Below are 25,631 nucleotides of genomic sequence, written 5' to 3' on the forward strand. Positions count from 1 at the left end.
AAGAGTGTTTGGTTATTACAAACAAAAATAGACATCAGAACGCTTAGATGACGTCCTGATGACAAACAGCGGGGGCGGAGGTGGTGGTGGGGGCGTGTTCGGGGCAGGACGCCTTCAGCCCCGACCGACGGCTACGTCGGACCAACATGGCCACCGCCAGAATGGCAGCGCTGCATATGAACGACGCGCCGCTGACCAAGAAGGTCGCCGTGTAGTTTTCAGTCATGTCCACCAACCAACCTGAAGAAAGGCACGCAAACCCAATTAGCTGACATAGATTTCAAAAACAAAATAATAATTAATTTTTATGCTTTATTTGTATTACCTCTCATTTATTATAAGTAATCAAATGTCACATTAAAATGCTTATTTTACTAAGTTTAGTGTATTTTATGTAAAATAGTTTTAAATGTGGTTATAATGTATTAATTAAAATTATTAAAACATTTGATCAAAAGGTTTATCTTGCTAATATTTTTTGATTTTTGAAATAGTTTTTTTAAAAATCAAATAATAAGTAACCCAAAGTCTCACCGCCGATGGGTGGGCTGACGAGGTAAGGCACGGCGTGCAGGAAGTAGACCACGCCCAGGGCGGAGGTGAGGTAAGCGGAGCCCACGGCGTCCGAGGTGACCACGGGGATGAGGGCCACGTATGCGCCGTCAAAGTAGCCGTAGACCACGGCGAACGTGCTCAGAGGGGCGAAGGAGTGGAGGAGCGGAACACACAGACAGCTCAGGCCCTCCACCGCGATCGCTAGAATGTAGCTTAGAATGCGATACCGTTTCAGATACCTGAAAAAAAACAAAACAGTATCAAATGTCAATATGTATTGTGGTATTAATACTTACAGTACCGTATCCGTACACCAGAAACAAATATCATTATGTATCATTACAGTCCCATATCGATACATCAGTACCAAATGTATGTCTTATCATTGGTTCAGTATTGATACAACAGTATCAGATGTTGATACTGCATTTTGATGTGTCATGTGTCTTATTGTTCACACTTCCTGTTCAGTACTGCTACAACAGTATTAAATCTAAATATTTTGATACATCATATCATTATATCTCATACTACAGTATCAAGACAAAGGTACCAAATATTGATATTTTTTTGAATGATATTGTGATCTCTCACAATGCAGTCTCGACACATCCTTATCAAATATTTTGTAAATGTGGCAAGACGCTACTTACTTCCTGTCTGTGATCCAACCAAAGGTGATGTTACCCACAATACCGCTAATTCCAAATGTGGACATGATGAAGGTGGCCTGCTTGTGCTCCAATCCCTTGCTGAGGGCGTAAGGAACCAGGTAGACCATCGGAGTACTACAACCGTACGCCAGGAACAGGAAGGACGATGCCAGGACCAGGAAGTTCGGAACCACCAAGAAGCCAAAGTCCTCTCCTCGCTGGAGGCAGTAACAACGACCTCTTTCGATGTTAGCTGTCACTAAAGGTTCAGAAGGCACAACTTCTGTCTTTGTGACGCCCATTCTGTTGCTCAAGTTAGGACTCTCCACGGTGCTAGCCAGCTTATTGTCGGCTAGCTCCCCGAGCATGGCCGCCGTTAGTGTGTTGCTAAGTAAAAGGCACTCAGCTACCTTAAGATCCGTTAGCCTGACACCAGGCCCGCTGGACAGAAGAGCTAACGTGTTAGCCTCAGCTAGCTTGTTAACCTCAGTGAGCTTGCTGTTCTCCAGTTGGCAGTTTCTCAGCACTCCGTTAGCAATCAGAAGTCCTTCAGTGTAGCTCAGGTTGCTAATTTCTTGCCTCTTTGCTGGGACCTCTTTAGATTCGTCTTTGGACTCCAGAGACATCCTTCATAAGGAAAAAAAAACACACAAGAGTTAGCAATATGTGCTAGCATTAACAATGGAACAGCTTGCTTAGCTTAGCATTAAGACAGTGGGTTTTAATACACAGAGTGTAATTTTTTTGTGGGGGTAGCCTATGTACCAAGTAGGGCAAATTGAATTGAATTTAAACTACAACAAATCGCGGAAGATAGCGGGCTGAGCTAGCTAACTAACTAGCTAGCTAACTATTTAAAATAATAAATCTTTTCCATGGTATGTTGATGTGTGGACTCATAAATGCTGACGGTGGAGTATCAACACATCAGTGTCAAAGGTCAGTATTTTGATATACATATCATCATGAGTTCTCACAATACATTATCAATACACCTGTATCACACGTATCAAAATGTGTCCAATCCTAATCCCTCACAGTCCAGTATCGATTCACGAGTAAAAAATCTTTTAAAATGTGTTGTATTTTTTATCTCTGAGAAATATACCAGTAACAAATAGTGATATTATCATGGACGACATCATGATTTCACACAGTCCAGTATTAACAAACACAACAGTATTAATAGTGATATTTTGATGTATTATTTCTTACAGTATAGTATCTCTAAACCATAATCACATATCTATGTTTTGTAGCATTGTATCATTATCGGTCACAGTTCAGTTTTGATGCACCAGTATCAAATGTCAACATTTGAATACAATTATCACATAATCATTTAACTAGACATTTTTGATGTGTATTATGTATCTTAATTTCTCACGGTCCAGTATTGACACACCTGTATTAAATATAAATATTTTAATGTATCCACAGTACTATCAATAAACAGGTATATACATATTTTTATGTATGATATAGTGATTTCTCAAACCACTGTATCGATACACCAATATCAAATGTAGATATTCCGATGTGTTGTATCGTTATCATCAAGTTTAGGATCACATTTCAGTATTTTGACATGATATCATGTTTTCTCACTGTCCAGTATCAACATACGTGTATCAAATATGGGCTAAATTTGTGTGCTTCAGAGTTGCTGGTTTATTCCAAATGAGCGAACGGGCTTGCTAGTTAGTTTGCTATTTGTACAGATCCCACCTTTGCTTCTCACTGGGCTCCACCACCGGTCTCATCAAAGCGCCGCAGACACACAAGTTCGAGACGAAGCCCCCGAGGACCAGCATGGCCCCCCTCCACGAGTAATGGTCGATAAGCAGCTGCACCACCGGAGCCAAGATGAAGGTCCCGATGCCGCTGCCTGGATAGCAGAACGTGACGATAATGACGGAACGGGATGATTGAAAAGCGGGAGAACAAAATGAAGTAACTACCAGACTGGGCAATGCCGTATGCCAACGCTTTCTTCTTACTAAAGTAACGACCAACCATGGCGATGGACGGCGTGTAGCACAGAGCAAAGCCCATACCTAAAAGAGAACAGTATCAATACAACAGTATCAAATATTGATTCATTACATGCCGCTGTTAACACCGATCGCATATTATCAACACACCAATATCAAATATTTTTGTTTTCGTACAGCATCAATACACCAGTATCAAATAATATTTTGATGTCATATCATTATCTCTGTATCTCTCTGTACAATATCAATACACCAGTATCACATTTATATTTACAATGTTGTATGAATAGTATTGATTCACCAATACGCATGGGATTGTTATCAGTATCCTATCAATACACCAGTATCAAATATGAATAATTAGATGTGTCATATTGTCATTGCTACTGGTAGTGTATCAATACACTAGTATCAAGTAGATATTTAGCTATGTTGTAACATTATTTCTCACAGCGCAGTGTGGTATCGATACAGCCGTATCAAATATCGATATCAATTATTTATAAAATGCGTGTGTCAAATATGTTCATTTTGAAGAGTTGTATTGTTATCAGTTAGAGTATAGTAAAGATACATAATAAAATATTAATATTTGGATATGTCAAATTGTTATTTTTTGAAGTACACAATTATAACTAGTATGACATATTTTCATATTTACGTCCTAAGGACGTACCTGTAAGGATTCCCAAAGAGACATAGAGATGTTCCAGACTGGAGGCGAAGCAGCCAAGGACCAAACCCACCGAGGACAAGAGACCCCCGAGCGTCACTGTGGCTCTGCACGACAGACGGTTGCCAAGGAAACCACCCAAAGGGGCTGCAAAAACATGATGTCTGACTTGGGCAAAATACAACACTGTTTTTTTTACCACTTTTCAATAAAAAAAAAAATAAGAAGAATTTTAATACCACAGAGCATAGTGGTGCAATCAACGAGACTGTGGATCCAGGCTGTGGTGGAATAATCTCGCTCAAAGTGCAGCTGGAACTCCACGAAGAACATGGAAACACATCTGAACACACGGACAGCGGACATCATCATGCATTAGGAATAAAAAATAAAACATGTAGTAAGTTTGTATAAGAAAGTGAAAGTATGATAAAAGTAACTTATTGCCACTCGTCCATGAACATTAGCCATCTCGCAGCAACTTACTGTAGATCATCAAGTTAATTGCTGGGATTCTTTTGCAGCCTGTTGCTAGGCACAATTTATTGGATGAATCTCAACCGCTCCCATAGGGCAATTTTTAAAAAAAGAGCACCATATAAAAGCAGGCCTTAATGTTAAACATAAAACATATAAACATAGTTTGTGTCATATTGCTTAATTTCTTAGTACAGTATCTTTTATTTTATTTTTATTTTTTTTGTCCTGTTCGGCTGTTATGTCAGGCAGAATGGAGGCTCTGTATCCCTTTTATGCCGGAACAGTTTTACTGTGTCACAGTGGAGTTTTTAAGCTTCCGCTGTGGTTACTTAGTATTATAATTGAAGTTTATTGAGAATCAGAGTCGATCAGTCGAACAAAACAAAGTGCGTGGTAGGTTGATTGAAGAGTCTAAATTGCCCGTAGGTGTGAATGTTTGCGAATGGTTGTTTGTTTCTATGTGCCCTGCGATTGGCTGGCGACCTGTTCAGGGTGTACCCCGCCTCCCGCCCGACGATAGCTGGGATAGGCTCCAGCACACCAGTGTCAAATATCAATCTACTGATGTGTTGTACCATTTCTGCCTCAATACAGTATCTATACACCAGTATCAAATACTGATATTTTGGTGTGCGGTATCATTTTATCTCTCGGCACAGTACACATCAAATATCAATCTTTTGTTGGCGTATGAAATATGCTGTCACACTAGTATAAAATACTGATATTTTGACATGCCATAGGCGGCACGGTGGACCACTGATTACAGCGTCTGCCTCACAGTTCTGAGGACCGGGGTTCAATCCCCGGCCCCGTCTTTGTGGAGTTTGCATGTTCTCCCCGTGCTTGTGTGGGTTTTCTCCGGGCACTCCGGTTTCCTCCCACATCCCAAAAACATGCGTGGTGGGTTAATTGACAACTCTAAATTGCCCGTAGGTGTGAATGTGAGTGCGAATGATTGTTTGTTTATATGTGCCCTGCGATTGGCTGGCAACCGGTTCAGGGTGTACCCCGCCTCTTGCCCGATGATAGCTGGGACAGGCTCCAGCGCTCCCGCGACCCTTGTGGGAATAAGCGGTTCAGATAATGGATGGATGGATGGATGACATACCATATCATTTCCACTGTGACATTTATATTTCTGGAAACACAAAGAGTTGTTGCATACTAATGAGGCAAATAGAAAGTCCAGTAATGTTTACCCTGAGTAACGTGTCGGGTCAGGAAGTGCGTGGACTATGAGGCCTTGCATAAGCACGCTTATATAATTTCACGTCTTCTGCTGGTCGGTCTCGGGCGATAGGGACGAGTCGGAGGAGGTTATCAAATGACACCTGCCCCTCATTCACTTCTTTATCTTTTTTGTGATTTTAAGAGGAGACACTAGTTCTACCAAAACAACACAAGTGCACTTTGGAGGACTTAATTCATAACTTTGTGTGATGGAAATGTGCTGACTGTGCAAAAAAAAAAAAAAAGTATCAATATGGAATCACCTCAGCAGGAATTCATAGCCTTAGTGGGAGGGGAAAATACAAAGTAACACTTTAAGCTGTTCAGGAATGAACACCTGCTAAGTGAGAGACTATTTAGAGGTGCTAATAAACTAAAACTATGGACAAATGAAAGAAAAGTTACAAAGTCAGCTGGGATAGGCTCCACCACGCCCGCGAACCGAGTGAGGATAAGCGCTACTGAAAATGAATGAATGAATAAATTTTTTTCACACATGATTTATTGTCTTTACTGCATGGTATGGCTACCAGTGCAGAATACAATGTGGAAACCACACACGTCTTAACTTGTCTTGGAGCGCTCTCTCTCTCTCTTAATCCTTGTTTTTTATTAACATAGGACCCTACACACTTCTTGTTTTTATATTATTGTGGGGTCACCATTGTGCAACTATGAGGGAACGCACACACACATATTTTGTATTTTTGTGGGACTGACCGCACTTATTTTGTGTTTTTGTGGGACTCACCACACACCACATTACACCGCACCACACCACAACACAGACACACACATACATACATGCGCACGTAGTGTAGACTGTGTATACTATGTGTGTATACTATCCACACACCTGGTGACTGCACGTGTGCAGACGGTTGCGAGGAAGCAGGCAGCGACGATAATCCAGCCCCAGCCACCCTCCTCGGTCACCTGGCTCTGGCGGGGCTTCTCCTGCACGCTGACAGCCATGGCTTGCGACCAATCACGGGGAGAGTTGTCATTAGTGGTCCCTCCCTCTCGGCCTCGGCTCAGGACACCTCACAACGTCGGCAGCAGCTTCTCATCTGCCCAGCTCTTCTGCATTGGTCGGCACTTTTGTGAAGTTGCGCAGGATCTGAAGGAGATTCCCGAGGTTCCCTCCTCTGTTTCCTCTGTCCCGCCTCCGGTTCCTCTTTCCCTGACACACACACACACACACACACACGCAAAGACACACACACACACACACACAGAAAGCAACCCAAATAAAATTATCGCCTTTGAGGTTTTACAAATGTCCATGAATTGCATACTTACAGGACAACAAAGACGGGAAAATATTTGACTTTTGCAGGCAATAATTGCCTCTTTTACAGGGATAAACAGCATATGCCATTCACACAGAACCCAGTGATGGTGGGATATTGCTTTAAACACAACAGGGCGGGGGGAGTGAGTGTCAAGTGTTAAATTTCACACTCCAGCCGCTGGCATCATAGCATCTTGCCTGTGTTATGGCTCCTATACTGTCGCACTCACTTCTCCCATCCAATAAACGGTGGCAGAGACAGTACAGACTTGGTCTCCTGCCTCGGTTAAGTCTCTGATATTACTTCCAAACAATTTTATGACTTTGGAAAGCCACATAGAGGCGGAAAAATGCCTTACTCAATTCTCCCGCCTGATAAACTCTGACAAAAAGTCTGACTCTCACTCCTGTTATGCCCTGATCGTACTTCCCGGCAACTTTCCAACTTTGGAGAGCCGTAATACAGGCGGGACAATGTTTCAATCATTTCTTACACCTAATACATGGTGACAGGACAGACACAGAATTGGCCTCTGTTAAACAGCTCTGTTACTACTTCCTGACAGTTTTCTGTCATTGGAGAGCTGTACGAGAGGCGGAACAATGTCTCACTCTTTTCTCCCATCCGAAAACCTGTGACAGGGATTCACAAAGTAGATTTTTTTCCCATTCCACTTCGATGCTGTTAATACTGAACAGCAACACTGAAAAAGGTAGCAAAATGTCAACTTTTACTGGCAGAAGAGAATTAAGTGTCCCACCTCTGTTATCGTTCTGATACCACCTGAGAAGATGGGAATTTGTCAGTTGAAAGCTGATAGTGTGTCACACAGCTTGGCCAAGAAGAGGTCAGTGGGTTGTTTTGCGGCTTATCACCCGGCATGCGTACAGACACTATTGCAAGTGCTGTGAGTCACACCACTTCGCTTATGCAACAGCCTGCCGGCTAACAAACCCGGACGGGATAGAGGTTTGTCACTGACCTACACAGACACACTTCACAATAGGGATTGTGAAGTTTGAGACTCTTTCCACGAATGCCTGCGCCCACCATTTATTTCTATCTGAAAAAGAAGCACACTCTTTGTGTTGTTATTGAGGACACCTGACACTAAAGAAGATGAGAATGTTGCAGAAATGAGGGCACACAGACAAACACACCACAACAAACGGGACGGGATCACTTTTGGTGAAGCTTTGTAGTTTTGTACATCCTGTTATGATAGAAATTTGTAACAATTTGTATAACTGATAACTGATTTGTAGCGAACTATTTGTATTACTTTTCAGTATCTCGGCTAATTTTCTTCTTTGTAGCTAAATATGTCGGATACAGCTAGTTAGCATCTTTATTTACCAGTTTCAAGTTGGTAACTAGCCCTATTTATTAGCTACGACCTGGTATTTAGTCTCAATTATGTCACTTATACAATCCTAGCTACAACCCGAATTCCAGTGAAGTTGGGATATTGTGTTCAACATAAATAAAAACAGAATACAATGATTTGCAAATCAAGTTCAACCTATATTTAATTAAATACACTACAAATATAAGATATTTAATGTTCAAACTGATAAACTTGATTGTTTTTAGCAGGTAATCATGAACTTTGAATTTTATGGCTGCAACACGTTCCAAAAAAGCTGGGCAAAAAAGACTGAGAATGTTGAGGAATGCTCATCAAACAACTGTTGGGAACATCCCACATGATTGGGTATAAAAGGAGCTTCCCTGAATTGCTCAGTCATTCACAAGCAAAGATGGGGCGAGGTTCACCTCTTTGTGAACAAGTGCGTGAGAAAATAGTCGAACAGTTTAAGGACAATGTTCCTCAACGTACAATTGCAAGGAATTTAGGGATTCCATCATCTGCGGTCCATAATATCATCAAAAGATTCAGAGAATCTGGAGAAATCACTGCATGTAAGCGGTAAGGCCGAAAACTGACATGGAAGGCCCGTGACCTTCGATCCCTCAGGCGCCACTGCATCAAAAACCGACATCAATGTCTAAAGGATATCACCACGTGGGCTCAGGAACACTTCAGAAAAACAATGTCAGTAAATACAGTTCGGCGCTGCTTCCGTAAGTGCAACTTGAAACTCTACTATGCAAAGCAAAAGCCATTTATCAACAACACCCAGAAACGCCGCCGGCTTCTCTGGGCCAGAGCTCATCTAAGATAGACTGATGCAAAGTGGAAAAATGTTCTGTGGTCCGACGAGTCCACATTTCAAATTGTTTTTGGGCCAAAGAGGAAAAGAACCATCCGGACTGTTATGGATGCAAAGTTCAAAAGCCAGCATCTGTGATGGTATGGGGCTGTGTTAGTGCCAATGGCATGGGTAACTAACACATCTGTGAAGGCACCACTAATGCTGAAAGGTACATACAGGTTTTGGAGACACATATGCTGCCATCCAAGCGTCGTCTTTTTCATGGACGCCCCTTATTTTAGCAAGACAACGCCAAACCACATTCTGCCCGTGTTACAACAGCGTGGCTTCGTAGTAAAAGAGTGCGGGTACTAGACTGGCCTGCCTGCAGTCCAGACCTGTCTTCCATTGAAAATGTGTTGCGCATTATGAAGCGTAAAATATGACAACGGAGACCCCGGACTGTTTTTTTTTTTTTTGGGAGTTGGACCTTCGACTTTTATTGATTGAAACTGTTGAACAACACGAGAAGAGACTGTTGAAGCTGAAGCTGTACATCAAGCAAGAATGTGAAAGAATTCCACCTACAAAGCTTCAACAATTAGTGTCTTCAGTTCCCAAACGTTTATTGAATGTTGTTTTAAAAAAAAAAAGGGATGTAACACAGTGGTAAACATGACCCTGTCCCAGCTTTTTTGGAACATGTTGCAGCCATAAAATTCTAAGTTAATGATTATTTGCTAAAAACAATCAAGTTTATCAGTTTGAACATTAAATATCCTTTCTTTGTAGTGTATTCAATTAAATATAGGTTGAACATGATTTCATTGTATTCTGTCTTTATGTTTAACACAACCTCCCAACGTCATTGGAATTGGGGTTATAGAAAGACTTACTTCCTTGTAGCTAAATATGTTGCACTTAGCATGTTTTATTACTAGCTTCAACATGCTACCTATTTATGAGTATTTATTATCTTAGAGTCGGACCTGGTAGCTCATGTTAGCTTACTAGATTTATTTCTTAGTAGCTAAGAATGTGCGCAATTGCCTGTTTGCTTCTCCCGTGAAGCACAATTTATCGTTTTTACTGCTGCATCAGCTCGATGTGCGACATCTGTGTAAATAAGCACACATTTTGTCATCGGCACTGCTGTCAATCAACACGGGGGCGAACTTCACAACCCGGAAAACCTTTCGCAGCCACAAGGGATGATGAAGCAACAAAAAACAAAAAAGGGAAAGAAAAAAAAAACTTGAGCTTTGACCCGTTTGCTTTCATCGCAGCTTAAACTTTTCTAACACGGTTGTTTTGAATGTTTAGTTATCAGGCATGTGTGCGCGTGTGTTTGTGCGTGCGTGCGTGCTAGTGTGGATTCTTGGAGCTCATGCATGATGGGAGTTCCTCTGAAAGGCTTCAATGCAAATAGAGCACAGCTGGCTAGGAGGCTGCTTTTTTCACACCAAAACACACAAGGGGTCCTTTTTTCATGTTTGGCCCTCTTCGTCATTTGATGCGATGCTTCGCCTACAAGGGATGGCACTGGTTTAAAAAAAACTGCCAATTTAGCCTCGCCTGTCTGTGTAGGATACCTGCTCCCGATTGGAACTCATTTGGATCAACTGCTAAAGTACGATCCCTGGACTTTGCACAAAATGAATGTTTCAAACCAAAATGGCAGACTTACTGTTCCATTTGGGACATTGAGACTTTTTCATGCGTCCTGTTATGATTGACATGTTCACCTAATTTCATGTCAATCAATGAAACTGATGAAAGGTTCATGTTAGGGACCCCTAAAATACATACATTTTCACTTGCCTTCTTGGTGGCCTCAACATGTCTGAAACTCACCAAATGAGAGTAGCTACCATGTTAAAGCTAATGAACCAGTTACTAAGATGAAGCTAGTGAGAAAACATTCTTAGCTACGAGTGTAAATCCAGGCAGCTAGCTGTAGCTAGCGACTAACTAAAACTAGCTCTCATGTCGAAACTAATAAGTTAGCAGTTAAAAGCTAGTAGGTTAACTTGATAACTAGCTTCATCACACATTATTGGTTACTCGTGTATCTAGCCAGCAAAGATATATTTTGCGACATAGCTTAGAATAGCTACCAATACGAAGCTAATAAGTAGCTAGTTAGTCAAAATTAGGTTTGCTACTATCCATCCATCCATCCATCCATCCATTTTCTGAGCCGCTTCTCCTCACTAAGGTCGCGGGCGTGCTGGAGCCTATCCCAGCTGTCATCGGGCAGGAGGCGGGGTACACCCTGAACTGGTTGCCAGCCAATTGCAGGGCACATACAAACAAACAACCATCCGCACTCACATTCACACCTACGGGCAATTTAGAGTCTCCAATTAATGCATGTTTTTGGGATGTGGGAGAAAACCGGAGTGCCCGGAGAAAACCCACGCAGGCACGGGGAGAACATGCAAACTCCAGGTTTGCTACTAAATCTAGCTAAATCTAAATACTAAATATTTACTAAATATGAATATATAAATTTACCAAATATACTAACTCTAGCTAGCTAAGTTGTAGCTAAGATATATTTAGTGATATACTTTTTGATAGCCAGTAAATTCAGCTAGTGATCAAGTAGAAGCCAGTGATCAACCATGTTAACCAGCAAATTTAGGAACATACATAAAAGTGATTAACAGATTGAAACTAATAAAAACTGAAGCTAGTAAATAAACTTTTTGACTATTTGTTGCACATTTACTTAGCTACAAATGTAAATCCAACTACAAGGTCAAAAGCAATAAATAAAGCCAGTTAACACGTAGACGGAAGTAGGGAAAAATACTACCTAGCTGTAACTCATATACCTAGCGACTAATGAAACTCTAGCTAGCAAGCTGGAGCTAACACATAATTCGTTACATACCTAAAATGAGCTACTCGGTTTAACTAATACATACAGCTAGTTTGTGACTAATGTGAAACCAGCTATCAGGCTAAAGCTAATAAACAAACTAGATACCATGTCAATGCTAGTAATAAAACTACAGTTGAAAAAGCTCACAAAGATTTTGCTGTAGGCTTGCACGCCAAAGTAACATAACATTTGCAATCTAAATGTTAACGCAAATGTAACATCACATTTTCTAAAGTGACATAACATTAGTTTCCAGGTAATAACCATAAACAACGCAAAAAAACAATCAAACGAGCTGAAACTACTAAAACATATAGTTACTGAAGATCTAGCTATTAAGAAGACAACTAATGCACTAGTTACATAAAGCTAGCCAGCAGGATGGAGCCAACAAAAATTTTGCAACAGAACATACATATAAAAAGCGAATAAAATAAAAATATGCTCACTAACACCGTAAAAACTAGCTAGCAGGTTGAAACTAATAAATAAAACTAGTAAGCTTCTAACATAAATCTAGCTAGCAAGCTGACGCGAATATTTAGCTACATACTTTAAGCTACCAGGTTGAAATCAATAAAACTCATAATTAATAAATCTGTAAAATTTACCAACAACCAACTAATAAACCAACTTTTTGTATTGCGAAAACATGGATGCATTTAAAGAAACCGTGTGGTTGCCACTAGGTTAAAGTGCGTAACCTAACATGCATTTCTAATGATTCTCATAGGTTAAATTATTATAGATTTTTAATTTACATATAGCTTTACAGAAAGCATGTCGGTTTATTGGTTGTAATATGTTGAAGAAATCCACAAATTGTTTATTTTTTTTTTTAAATCTCCGTGTAGCTCTTTTCACAAGCACAACAAATGTTTGTTTGAGTCCCGTATTATTGTGAAAATCCCCCATGATCATCGTACTTTTTGACACCATGCTCCGTCCACGCTAGCTGGCGTGGATTTAAAAAAATAAAATCTTGGCAAATGCGTAATGACTCCCATTATTACATCACAGCAAAAAACAAGTGTAACTGCAATTGAATTACTTTTGTAACATAAAAACTGACATTTAGAAAGTTTGAATGGAGTTTTTTACAGTGTTGGCTTATTGGTTGAAATGTTCCAAGATACAAATAAATGCATATACAAAGGAAAAAGTCAGTGACATGACAAAAAAAAAAATTGGTTACAAAAAATAAAGAAAATACTTTTTTAAAATTCACTTTGCATTATAATAATAAAAAAACAATATCTGATATTTAACTTACATCAGTTTCCGGGCAACATGCCTCCAGAAACCTTGAGGAGTTGAGTCTCTCTGCGCCTGCCGCGACACCGTAAAGGTGTTCTGCAACACTAGTGGCTGAGCAAACAACATATATATATATATATATATATATATATACACACACGTGTGCCGGTGAGAAGCGGGGGGAGGAGAATCCCTGCATTATTCTCAACACTACACTACACTATACAGTACTGTGTGTGTGTTAGCTTAGCCTCTTATCTGACTTTCTTAACGTTGACTCCCACAATATAAATTGCTAGATACATGCTTCAAGCAAAGATTAGAAAAGTGACTTCATCCAGTTTGACTTTTATTCCTTTTGAGAAAAAGTCTTGTTCACATCATTACATATACATTGCACATGGCATTTTTTGTGTGTTTGTTAAAAGCAGCAGAAATTATGAAACAACCAACGGCAGCTTTCACAAACATCTCAAACAACAAACAAGACTTGTTTACTTCACAACCCCCAAAATAAATGCTAAAGTTGACATAATATGGAGCTGTACAGTGATACCATTGCTATCACTGTAACAATATTGTTGCATTTTGATTAGTTACATCAATATCGTGATTTGTCATTGATCATTTGAATCCATTATGACACTTATTGCTCAATGGCTGTATCGTGACACCATTGATATCGTTGGAAAAACATAGGACCAGTTTTTATTTATCATAGATATTGTACACAATCATTAATTGGAGACTCTAAATTGCCCGTAGGCATGACTGTGAGTGCGAATGGTTGTTTGTTTCTATGTGCCCTGCGATTGGCTGGCAACCAGTTCAGGGTGTACCCCGCCTCCTGCCCGATGACAGCTGGGATAGGCTCCAGCACGCCCGCGACCCTAGTGAGGAGAAGCGGCACAGAAAATGGATGGATTGTACACAATTGTGTTGCATTACATCCAAAATATTGCAGTATCTTCGGTCTAGTTGGAAAAGTGACGCTGTATTGTGTTACCATTAGTGTGGTAGGAAAATAATCACATTCTCCTCAAATTATTAAATATGTACAATGCATCATATATTGTTTTCTTCCAATATATAAATTCATCTTACAATCGCTGTATCATGATAGAATTTGTTCTGTAGGAAAAATACAGACATTGAAATGTATTGATATTTTTTCACCCAATAAATCAATTGTTATGCAAATCGCTGTATCGTGATACCATTGGTATCATTGTAAAAACATGATAACATTGTATCATGAGTTTAACTTTGTTACACGTCGTGACGCACAGTAGCTTACATAGTTTCATTCCCACATATCAATTATCACACAATTGCTGTATGTGTACGTGTACCCTTTTGTATTGTGATATTCGTATTGTTAAAAAATATTGTGATATTATATCGCAAGTTTTCATTACTTCCCTGGTCATCATCACAGATTGTAGATGATTTTCTTCCACGATATCAATCATTCTGTATATATCGCCATATCATGTGTATCACGATACAGGAGATGTTTTGTGAAAGCCGGCCAAGTTAAAACCAATGACAGCTTGCTGGTGTGGATTAGATCATTATTATTCATATTTACAAAAACCTCTGTGTGTATATATCACACACACACACACACACACAGACACACAACTAATTAGCATTCCGGACAATCATTTATATCAACTTTTTCTCCTCAGTATCGTTTAGTTTAAAGGCTTGGACTAGTCAACAGGATGTTTGTTTAACAACCAATGAGGCATTAAAAAAATAATAATAATATTTTTCAAGTTGTGCAAGAGGCAATTACGTCACGACAAGTAAGGTCGACTTGGATACATAGCGCTTGTCAAGACACGTTTGTCCACCGAAATTGGTGTTAAAAGGTAAAAAAACAAACAAAAACCGCCTGAAATGGCATTCAAATAAAAATTAGCAGAACAAGACGAAAAGGAGGAGGAGTTCTCTCTCCAATTGTCACGCTTGCATATCCAAGTGGTCATTTTTAGCATAGGACAAAGAGCGTACTTGTATTGAGACCTTAAATGGATATGAAAGATGCTCAAACGGCTTCCATACGTTAAGATGCTTACTGCAGAGCCAAATGGCTCACGGGCATAACAGATGTTTAAATATTGACATGGTCCCAGCGGTTTGTTGTGTTAGCATTGATGCTAACACAGAAAATCATCACACAACTTAACGAGTTACACTACAAACAGAATTAATATAGTGATACTTGAATAGATCTGTTAGCATTATTATCGTAATGAGATCTAATTAGAATAGATTGTGCGTCCACCTAATATTACAGGCTTTTTCCCGGAAATAAAATTTGGAGGCGGCCACCCCTGCCTAATTTCAGGCCACCTTAAAGCTCTGCCATTATGAAAAATGGTTATTAGCTGACCAGCGTTACGCTAGTTGGATTATTTTTGAACTGGAATTGCGATATTACGCATCAGAAACGGTTAAAAGTCCACTCCTAAAATTCCTGTGACTATAACATTATATGTTAACCATATATAATTTGTAGTGTACTTTACGCTTTTAATCACAAAATGGCCGCCCGGGAAGCCATTGTGTTCATATCTAGCGGATGTTTGCCGTCATAACGGAAATCGTAAACCAACATGGAAAAAAAACAAACAAATATTAATAACAATAAGAATTAAATTAAATAGTCCAGTTGTATGTACAGTATCTGATGAAGGTTGTTGAGGCTTTTCTAATTCTAGTACTACCACGTTACGAGACGACTACAGCACTGGCATGGAATGAGGGGGAAATCTATTCGGCAATATTCCGGCTTTAGAGGTAGTATCATAACCGTAACAAAGGTGGGACTGCGTAAAAAGGTAAGGCGGGACACGGGTGGGAAGACCTGACACTCGCTTTTCACGTCCCGTTGTGTTGAAAGCAATAGTCACCGTCCGACAACTGTTTGATATACCTGTCGGAGGTAGTATCAGAGGCGGGATTGTATAAAAAGGCAAGGCCGGATGGGGGTGGGAAGACCAGACATTCACTTCTCATGCTGAACCGTTTTGCGGGGTCTCCGTATGAAACAGGCAAAAGACACTGTGGTATGAGGTCACAAACATGAAGGCATGGACATAAACAGATGGCGTTAAATGGGGTGTGGGGAGGGGGGGGGGGGGGTGTCGAGGTCAGCGTTCGAGGTCACGCTGGAGCTTCACTGAGGCAACGAGCACAACAACAAAAATGCGTAATAAGTGGTGGAGAGAGACAGTGGGTGCAGGACTGAAAACACAAACAGTTTTTATCAGTTCCTGGCTGATGGTTAACGTGTGTGAAACCTTTGAGACGTTTCGCTAGCTGTGAGCTAGCTGCGAAGGGGGCGACTTGTCAATAAAGGTGGGAGGAAGAGGGCTGAAAGGGGGGGAGGGTGACACGGTGGTCTGAGAGAACAGCAAAAGTACACAAAATGGTGGACTCCACAGCTTCAGTTTAGTCTAGTAGTATCATATATCGTCAGTGTGTTTCCATCCTGGTTCAACCAAGAGATCGCTCTCTTCTCTCATTGGTTGGAAGATTGTAAACAGGAAGTTGCTAGCGCAAAAAAACAAACAAAAAAAAGGTACATCTTGATCTGTTAATCGACATACGCACTAAATCAAAGACGCTCTGCTAACGCTAACTACCTGTGGTTATGTTACAGTTACGACGTTTTGGGTCACATTGGATTTTTACATGACGAAATAAATCATACCCCCGGGGGTTGAAGAACCATAGTTTGATGAAAATAGATACCAGTGCTAATGCTAAAGCTAAATGCTAAAATGTGTTGGCGAGTGATGCTACAGAAGTATTTTACTGAAGGTTAGATGACAAAGAAGTGTGACAGAGCCATGAAGACAGTGGCAAGGAGTTAAATCTTTTTGCAACTTTGAAGCATTTAGATTCAAGCGGACAAGGGGAAAAAAAGGCAGCAAACTGGACAATCAAGTGAGGGTGCAGAACACCAACGAACAAGTTATGTGTAGACATGCGAACGGCAAATACGCAAAACCTAAGATGCTACGCTAACACTAAGTACCTATGGGAGCGTCAACGTCATGATTATTATTAAGACCTGCCCAAAAGAACCACATGGGAGGGAAAAAAAATAGTTTGATGAAACCTCTAGTGCTAAAGCTAAATGCTAAAGTGTGTCAGCAGTAATAGTTCAGAGGCATTTAATCGAAGGGTAGATGGCACAAAGAAGTGTGGCAGAAAGTGTAAGGGCAGTGGCAGAGGAGCTTGAGATGGTCCACTTTTAGCATTTAAGCATTTAGCAGACACGGAAGGCTATGTTTAGCATCCTTTTGCAGATTTCTACTGCCTGGTTTTGTTCCCATTCCTGTTGGCTTGACAGGATCACCGATAGGACTACTGACCAGATTTTTGGCTGTTTGGTTAGCTTCTTGGGCTAGCCACCGAATGGTTAAGCAAACTAGCGGTAAGCAGACAGCGAAGGCTTTTTTTTTTTTAGCAGCTTTTTACTTGCGGTTTGTGTTCCCATTGCTGCTGGCTTTGAAGGACTACTGGCCACCTTTTTGTAAACAAAAAAAAGTTGGATTTGTATATCTTGTAACAGCATCTACTGCGATGTTAACATCTCGCGCTAGTTGCTGAATGGTTTGCACCATCTTTTACGACTAATGGACACAGAAGGCCATGTTTAGCGTTGTATATTTTGGCAGGATTTCTACTCCTTGTTTGTGTTCCCTTTCCCGTTAGCTTGACAGGAATAATTGACGACATTGTTGCGAACAAAGGACTTTGATTTCGACATCCTGAACATCAATTAGGATATATGGTCACGTAGATTAACGAGCCGGCGTGCCAAGTGAAGACGCTGACCACTTGATTAGCTCCTCTGGTCACTTCCCCTTTTAACATATTAGCGTGACCTGAAAAGCTCTGAGAGAGGACTTTTTAGTCTGAATAGTGTGGTGAGAAAAATCTCGGCGGCGATAAAACAAGGCAAGGTGATGAAAGAAAAAAACAAGAGATGCTAACTGAAGCGTAGCTCGGGAGAAGACACACCGTTGGTCCACACTGGGAATCAGGAAAGGAGGCGGGGCAAAAAAAAAAAAAAAGGCCATGTGCAGCGGAGTTCCTATTCGACCACATAGGGGCAACGTTCTCATTAGCTTAACCACATTTCGGCTAATCCCCTTTTGAGTTCTCATCTTAAAAAGACACCCACTTACCGGGGGCGAACTGCTACAGTAGCTTGTCATTAAAAACTCAGGCAAAGACAGCGTCAATTAGCATAAATTAGCAATTACAATAGTACAACCTCTACGGTTTGATGGCTAAGTACACGCGCTCCCCAATGGCTTTTCCCCAGTTTCTCTTGCTTATTCTCATGTCTCGCAGTGATTCCTTTAGCAGCCTCTGCAGCGTTTGCAGTGTTTCCAGTGTTGATGACATCACAGCACTGAAGGGAGGGAGGCAGCTCAGGAGTCCTCGGTGGTCTTGAGAAGCTCCATTAACGCGCCCACAGCTCCGAAGTAACCCTGAGGGGAACCGCCGAAACGTATGTGTTGGTTCAATGAAGCAGCTTTTTGTGAACAAAATGACGTTCAATTGATGTATGTGAGTCCACGTGTTTATGACGTTAGACAAGAAGCACAGTGAAGGTATAGACCGCTACGTTACCTTCTCACGTTAACTAGTTCCGTAAACATATGATGGATATTAGTCTCAACTAGCATTTTGTGAACAAATAATTTGGATCTTTCTTGACCAGCATCGTGCATTCAATCAATTTGTTTGACAAAAAGTGTCACTGAGCTAAGATGTATACTGCTATGTTAGCTTTACGGGCTAGCCAGTTTCATTTCATATTGATATTAATCTCAACTATCTTTTTGTGAACAAAGTACTTTGAATGGTGTTCTGCATTTGAGCCCAAGCACTGAGTGATGATGTAGACTGGTATGTTAGCTTCTCACACTAGCCGCTAGCTATTTCCGTTACCATTAGATGCATTTGAGTACAACACAAGGAGCACTAAGTGAAGGTGTAGGCCACTGTGTTAGCTTCTCATGCTTATCACTAGCTAGCGCCATTGCCTTTAGATTAAAACAAGTATGAATTAATTGAGTCTGACAAGAATTAGCAGTGAGTGAAGATGTAGCTCTGTTAGCTCATTCTCCGTTGCGAGACGATTTATATTTGTCTCAACCAGCTTTTGTGAACAAATTGATTGAAATTGATTTAAATATTGTGTGACCAGTGGCGTGCACTTAAGTCCAGCTGTTTATGACGTTTGACAAGAATAAACACCAAGCGAAGACGAAGACTGCTACATTAGCTTCTGGTGCTAGCCGCTAATTAGTTCCATTGCTATGTGACTGACATGAGTCTCAGCGGACATGAGTCTCAGCGGAGAGATCAAGTAGCTTCTTGTGAACAAAACCACTTTGAATTGGACTCTTTGGTGACTTCTGCTTGGCACTTGATTGTGATGAAAAAGTCTCGTGTTTTATGTGTGTGTTCCGTTGAGAATGTTTTAAGAGTAAGCAATTGTAATTATATTGAAATGGTTAAGCTCAGATGGAACTTGTGAACAAGATCCCAAGATACTTGAACTCCTCCACTTGGGGCAGGATCTCATCCCCGACCTGGAGAGGGCACGCCACCCTTTTCCGACTGAGGACCGTGGTCTCAGGTTAGGAGGTGCTGATTCTCATCCCAGCTGCTTCACACTCTGCTTCAAACCGCTTAAGTGAGAATTGGAGATCACGGCTTGATGAAGCAAACAGAATCACATCATCTGCAAAAAGCAGAGATGCAATTCTGAGGCCACAAAACCAGAACCCCTCTACGCCTCGGCTGCACCTAGAAATTCTGTCCATATATGTTATGAACAGAATCGGTGACAAAGGGCAGCCTTGGCGGAGTCCAACCCTCACCAGAAACTAGTCTGACTTACTGCCGGCAATGCGTACCAAACTCTGACACCGGTCTTACAGGGACCGAACAGCCCGTATCAGGGGGTCCGATAACCCATACTCCCGAAGCACCCCCACAGGACTCCCCGAGAGACACGGGCGAACGCCTTCTCCAAGTCCACCAAACACATGTAGACTGATTGGGCGAACTACCATGCACCCTCGAGGACCCTGCTGAGGGTGTCGAGCTGGTCCACTGTTCCACGGCCAGGACGAAAACCACACTGCTCCTCCTGAATCTGATGGGAATCTTATCAGGGAGGCTGAGGAGTGTGACCCCCCACACCCACCGGTCCCCTTTCTTAAAAAGTGGGCCCACCACCCCAGTCTGCCAATGGAGAGGCACTGTCCCCGATGTCCACGCGATGTTGCAGAGGCGTGTCAACCAGGACAGCCCCACAACATCCAGAGCCTTTAGGAACTCCAGCCGACTCTCATCCACGCCCGGGGCCTTGCCACCGAGGAGCTTTTGAACCACCTCGGTGACCTCAACCCCAGAGATAGGAGCGCCACCCTCAGAGAACCCAGACTCTGTTTCCTCGTTCCTCCCAATTATACCCTTCCATATCTTACTGTCATTGCCCGCGTGAGCATTTAAGTCCTCCAGCAGAACGAGGGAGTCCCCAGCGGGAGCGCTCTCCAGCACTCCTTCCAAGGACTCCAAAAAGGGTGGGTACTCTGAACTGCTGTTTGGTGCATAGGCACAAACAACAGTCAGGACCCGTCCCCCCGCCCGAAGCCGGAGGAAGGCTCCCCTCTCGTGCACCGGCATAAACCCGAACGTACAGGCGCCGAGCCAGGGGGCAATAAGTATACCCACACATGCTCGGCGGCTCTCACCGTGGGCAATTTCAGAGTGGAAGAGAGTCCAACCCCTCTCAAGAGGACTGGTACCAGAGCCCAAGCCGTGTGTGGAGGCGAGCCTGACTATATCTAGTCGGAACTTCTCGATCTCATACACCTGCTCGGCTCCTTCCCTGCCAGAGAGCTGACATTCCACGTTCCTAGAGCCAGCTTCTGTAGCCGGGGATCGCATCGCCAAGGTCCCTGCCTTCGGCCAGCGCCCAGCTCACACTGCACCCGGCCCCTATGGGGACCCACCTCCAGGCCTGGCTCCAGAGGGGGGCCCCGGTGACATCTTCCTGAATTGGTTGTCATCATCTGGGTTTTTGGAGCTGTGCTTTGTCTGGTCCCTCACCTAGGACCTGTTTGCCGTGGGTGACCCTGCCAGGGGCATAAAGCCCCAGACAACATAGCTCCTAGAATCATTGGGACACACAAACCCCTCCACCCGGATAAGGTGACAGCTCAAGGAGGAGGTTGTACTTATATAACAGTTAATATTGTTAAAATGTGACTTGTTACCTCATGCTCGAGAAAGAGCGCTCGCAGCTGTCCTTTGGACCAGAAGTCCATGGCGTAGGCCAGCAGTTTGGTGGATACCGTGTTGATGCGCAGGAAATTGCCCACAAACACCACACGCTCGATTTTCTGCCAAGTAAAAATGTTCCCTCATTGTAATCAAACTTACAATAAAAGTGTACTGTATAACAATAAAGGAGAACAACAACATGTCCATGTGTGATCAATCAACAAAACAGAGGTGAAAATTCCAATGCTACCTCCTCGCCACATGGTGGCGTGAGTGAGGTCACTCATGAGCAGACTTGAGGATTGGGGAGAACAAGGCAGAGCAAAATTAGCCCAAACTTTAGCCGAAAAAACGTTGTTTTTTTTTTACTACAAATATTTTTTTAAAATTTATATTTTACAGTCTAAAATGAAAGAAAATAAATAAATCAATAAGTAGATTTAGAATATATAAATACAATCTAAAACAACAATAAAATGATGAAAAACAACAATAATACTAATATTCAAAATAATATATATACTAATTTTCAATTTTTTTAAATATGTATCGACCCTAACCAGGATAAGCAGTGTTGACAATGGATGGATGGATGTATAATATACAGTATATTATAAAAAGTCAGGTGCGATGGACTCCAGTTCACCTGTGACCCTAATGAGGACAAGCTCTACAGAAAATGAAAATTGTTATTATTTTAAAGATTTATTATAATTATTGTTGGATTTCCCCCCATTTTATTATAGTTTTTTTGTAGTTTTTTAGAAATACATACGACTATATTTAAATTATTTTTCATCATTCATTATATTATCTATATTATATTCTACTTTATATAGTTATTTTTTTTATTGTATTCATTAATTTACTTTTTTGTAATACAAGATATGTAATAACTACAAAATGGAATTAAAATAGGTAAATATGCAACATTGATTGTCATATTTTATAAAATATTATCAATAATAAAATGAAAACTAATAATCCTAAAACTCCCCACCCTATTTCTGTGTTGCGCCATCTCGTCTGCTGCGGCTCTGCGTGCCGTGATAGCCCTGTACAATGCTGCTTGATCGCCATTGCCACAAGGCAACACTGTAAAGAAGCTCACCGCACGCAGAAAGTCACAAGCCCTGCGGTTTTCACTTGTTAGTCACTCATCAATGTGACTTTTTTCCCCGCATTTACCTCATTGACGGCGCACATGCGCGCGATGGAGCCGATGTTATTGGTGATGGTGACCAGCGTGGCTCGCGCCAGGTCTTCCTTGCTGATGGTGTCGCGCTTCTCTTTGCTCATCATGTGACCGAAACTGAAGAACAAAAAGAAAGAAGATCACATTGAACGTGTGTGAACGCTTGTGTTGTTTTTGACACGGTAACAATGTGGCGACGGAGATAAAAATGAGTGTTGTTCTTTGCTTTATGACTCAACCTTTGAGCTGAGCTGGATGCAGATTACCAGGCAAAAAGTCTGTCTTGGATTTTTCTTGTTTGCAACTGTTACAGTATACCAGGCCTTAAAATATAAAATCAAATTTTATCCACAAATATCAGATTTACAATTTTAATGTGTTTTTTTTTTTACCCTTCTCATGAAAAAGAGCAAGTGACACTTCTGCATATTGCTTTATTTCTCCTGAGAACAAGCAAATTCCCATCAGTATGATGCTGCAACAAATTCCACAAAATAATAGAAATAAATATTTTTCTCTTTTCAGATCATGTGAAAATAAGTGCTTCCTCTTGTAAAAATGCCCCTTTTGTCAAACCACATTAACATGAGCCTTAATAAATTAACATTTCAAATGTTCAAAAATGTAACCGTCTCCTTTTATGGTTTTATGGATATCTATTGTTGGAATTAATTAAAGTGTTGTATATATTGCAGAGTAGGTGCATTTATGTGTATTTTTACCAGCATGTACTATATAAGGATTGGCCAGATCATCTGTAGATGAGGGGGGAAAAAAAAGTTAAAATGTGTCAAAAATATCTCAAATAGTTTATCTCATTAGTAAGATAATAATTATCTTGGTTTTTTTTCCCATTTTACTGTTTATAATTAAGTTATGAAAAAAAATCTTAAATGCCAATATAAAATATTTATTTTACAAAAAGATTTTATTGTTTACAATAAAGAAATTACCCTGTTATTTAATGAGGTTAATTTAAAAAAAATATACAAGAAAATGAAAACATTTTACATTTTACCTACACTTAAAAAAAACCTGCTAAATTAATGCAACAAATATTACAGGACTCTTGATAATTGATCATAAATACTTGGTGGGTCAGACTAAAAAAAAAGTGGGCCATCTATAATGTTAATGATGATGGTTGTAGTTTGAAGTAGTCTGTACTGCATTGAGAGCTGTTTCTAAAGTGTTGACCTCTTGGGTAAAGGGAGAAAAATGTGACTAACATAACATGTAGCACGCGGTACCGTCGAGGCATGCTATGGAGTCACATGTTTGCGGAATGATAAACGCTGGCGGGAATGTCTGGATGAAACCTAAAAAAAAAAAATAATAAAAATAAAGATTTTTTTTTTTTTTTAAATCCCGCTCACATCACCTGTTTGGAATTCTGTCCTATCCACGATAGAGTGCTCTATCGAGTGAGTTCGCCATTTTTTAAGTGAGTATAGGTTATCCTCGAGCCTATAAGGTAAACCCGCGCATATTTGCGGTTCGGCATTCGCATATTCACCCATTTACATTCAAATCTATTCTCAGTCATTTGCTGAAAAACTCGCTTTTTTGTGTGCTCAGGCCAATGCAACAAAAGTATTACTTCATCGCAATCTTGTGGCATCTTGTTGCCAAGGAAGTCTGTTGAGGTGAGTTGGGGGAGCTTAAAAAAAAGTGCTTTGCTGCCGTCTTGTGGTATCTTGGTGCCAAGGAACTATGTTGAAGTGAATCGAGGAGTTTCGTTTAGCCCAAAGTAATACTTTGCCACCATCTTGTGGCATCTATAGGCATTTATAAACTTTTTTTAGCTATTACAGCGGTACTCTGACTGAGTGATTTAGCGACCAGTTCAGGGTGTACCCCGTCTCTCGCCTGAAAATAGCTGGGATAGGCTCCAGCACGCCCGCGACCCACGTTAGGATAAGCGGTAGAGAAAATGGATGGATGAGTACGTTACAAAAAAAAAATTGTGTTTTGTGGGGCGCTGGAACAGATTAATGGGAATTCCATTGATGTCAATGGGGAAGGATGAACTATTTCTGCGTGTTTTCTCAGACGCATTATGGGAAACGCAGCAGTGGTGGCACTCACACACCTGGACGCCACGGCCGAGCCCTGCAGGCCGAAGCGCTCGTAGTCGCCGCCGTAGATGTCCTTGACCAGCTTGTCCACGTTGGTGGAGTCGCCCTTGCTCGCCATCTCCAGAGCCTCCTCGAACGTCTCGCAGCCCGTCAGCAGGCAGCAAAGGCCGAGGAATGTACCACCTCCCAGACTGAGGGGGGGAGGGGCAGTTTATAGGAATTAAATATATGTACAACTACAGAAATTAAATGTCATTTATAGTATGCATCCAGCAAACATTTTTTTAAATGTATTTTTAGATATATTTTTTGATGTCATTTATTACACTATATATTACATTTAAAGACATTTTTAAATATACAAAGTGTCCCCCAAAATAGAAAAAGAAATGCAGTATGATTTTAAAAAATAAAAATAAAATGAGATATAATATACAGGAACCTTGATAGAACGGACTAATAAGGGCGGGGGGATCGTCCGCTGTAGCTGGCTGTCTGTTACATTGAAGTACGTAAAAACATTATTGTAAATGAGAATAAAAAAAAAAAGCTTGAAAATGTTTGAAAGTTTCACATTTGATCCAAACTTGCTTGGTAATGGTGACATTGTCAACGTACAGTCGTTTTCATGAACCGTTAGAAATTAGTGTGGTTCCTAGTTCCAAATCTGTTCAAATGGCAAATGGCTTGACAAAAAAAAACAAAAAAAATACAAACAAAAAAAAAAAACCTTTACTGTCGCAAAAATAGCATCTAGACACCATAAACTTGTGTTTTGTATTCCTCTGAGTTAACACTGCAGCCATGCCGCTCTCTCTCTGCGGAGCGCGCTTTGTGC

At 41.0% G+C, this 25,631-nt stretch overlaps 2 protein-coding genes across 6 annotated transcripts in view; both read right to left on the reverse strand.

Annotated features, from left to right (window-relative positions):
* On the reverse strand, positions 1-18,622 carry LOC133486252 (monocarboxylate transporter 12-B-like). 4 transcript variants are annotated; one of them, XM_061791130.1, is made up of 9 exons: positions 18,489-18,622; positions 6,448-6,774; positions 4,118-4,221; positions 3,882-4,025; positions 3,170-3,265; positions 2,937-3,096; positions 1,209-1,835; positions 535-794; positions 1-240 (listed from the first exon to the last, which is right to left on the reverse strand). In XM_061791130.1, exons 2-9 carry the CDS (start codon positions 6,564-6,566, stop codon positions 44-46), a joined length of 1,707 nt encoding a protein of 568 aa, XP_061647114.1. In that variant the 5' UTR covers positions 6,567-6,774; positions 18,489-18,622; the 3' UTR covers positions 1-43. The 4 variants fall into 4 exon arrangements, with proteins under 4 accessions (XP_061647114.1, XP_061647112.1, XP_061647111.1 ...); XM_061791128.1 differs by lacking the exon at positions 18,489-18,622 and adding an exon at positions 16,134-16,267; XM_061791127.1 differs by lacking the exon at positions 18,489-18,622 and adding an exon at positions 13,206-13,366.
* The window catches only part of LOC133486255 (pantothenate kinase 1-like), a 23,900-nt gene continuing 11,790 nt past the window's right edge, over positions 13,522-25,631 (reverse strand). For both annotated transcript variants that reach the window (XM_061791132.1, XM_061791133.1), the window contains exons 5-8: positions 24,808-24,984; positions 22,709-22,832; positions 21,514-21,639; positions 13,522-18,708 (exon numbers count right to left, since the gene is read on the reverse strand). In XM_061791132.1, coding sequence (XP_061647116.1) covers positions 18,649-18,708; positions 21,514-21,639; positions 22,709-22,832; positions 24,808-24,984 — 487 coding nt within the window. In that variant the 3' untranslated portion in view covers positions 13,522-18,648. The remainder of the gene's footprint in view (positions 18,709-21,513; positions 21,640-22,708; positions 22,833-24,807; positions 24,985-25,631) is intronic.

This window comes from Phyllopteryx taeniolatus, chromosome 11 (assembly GCF_024500385.1).
Source record: "Phyllopteryx taeniolatus isolate TA_2022b chromosome 11, UOR_Ptae_1.2, whole genome shotgun sequence".
Classification (NCBI taxonomy): Eukaryota; Metazoa; Chordata; class Actinopteri; order Syngnathiformes; family Syngnathidae; genus Phyllopteryx; species Phyllopteryx taeniolatus.

Excerpts from the sequence above, each read along its gene's own strand:
- LOC133486252 (XM_061791130.1), bottom strand. The coding sequence starts at position 6,566 with ATGGCTGTCAGCGTGCAGGAGAAGCCCCGCCAGAGCCAGGTGACCGAG. Across the intron at positions 4,222-6,447 it reads TGCACACGTGCAGTCACCAG|ATGTGTTTCCATGTTCTTCG; the intron begins GTGTGTGGATAG and ends CCGTGTGTTCAG. Across the intron at positions 3,266-3,881 it reads CTCTTTGGGAATCCTTACAG|GTATGGGCTTTGCTCTGTGC; the intron begins GTACGTCCTTAG and ends GTTCTCTTTTAG.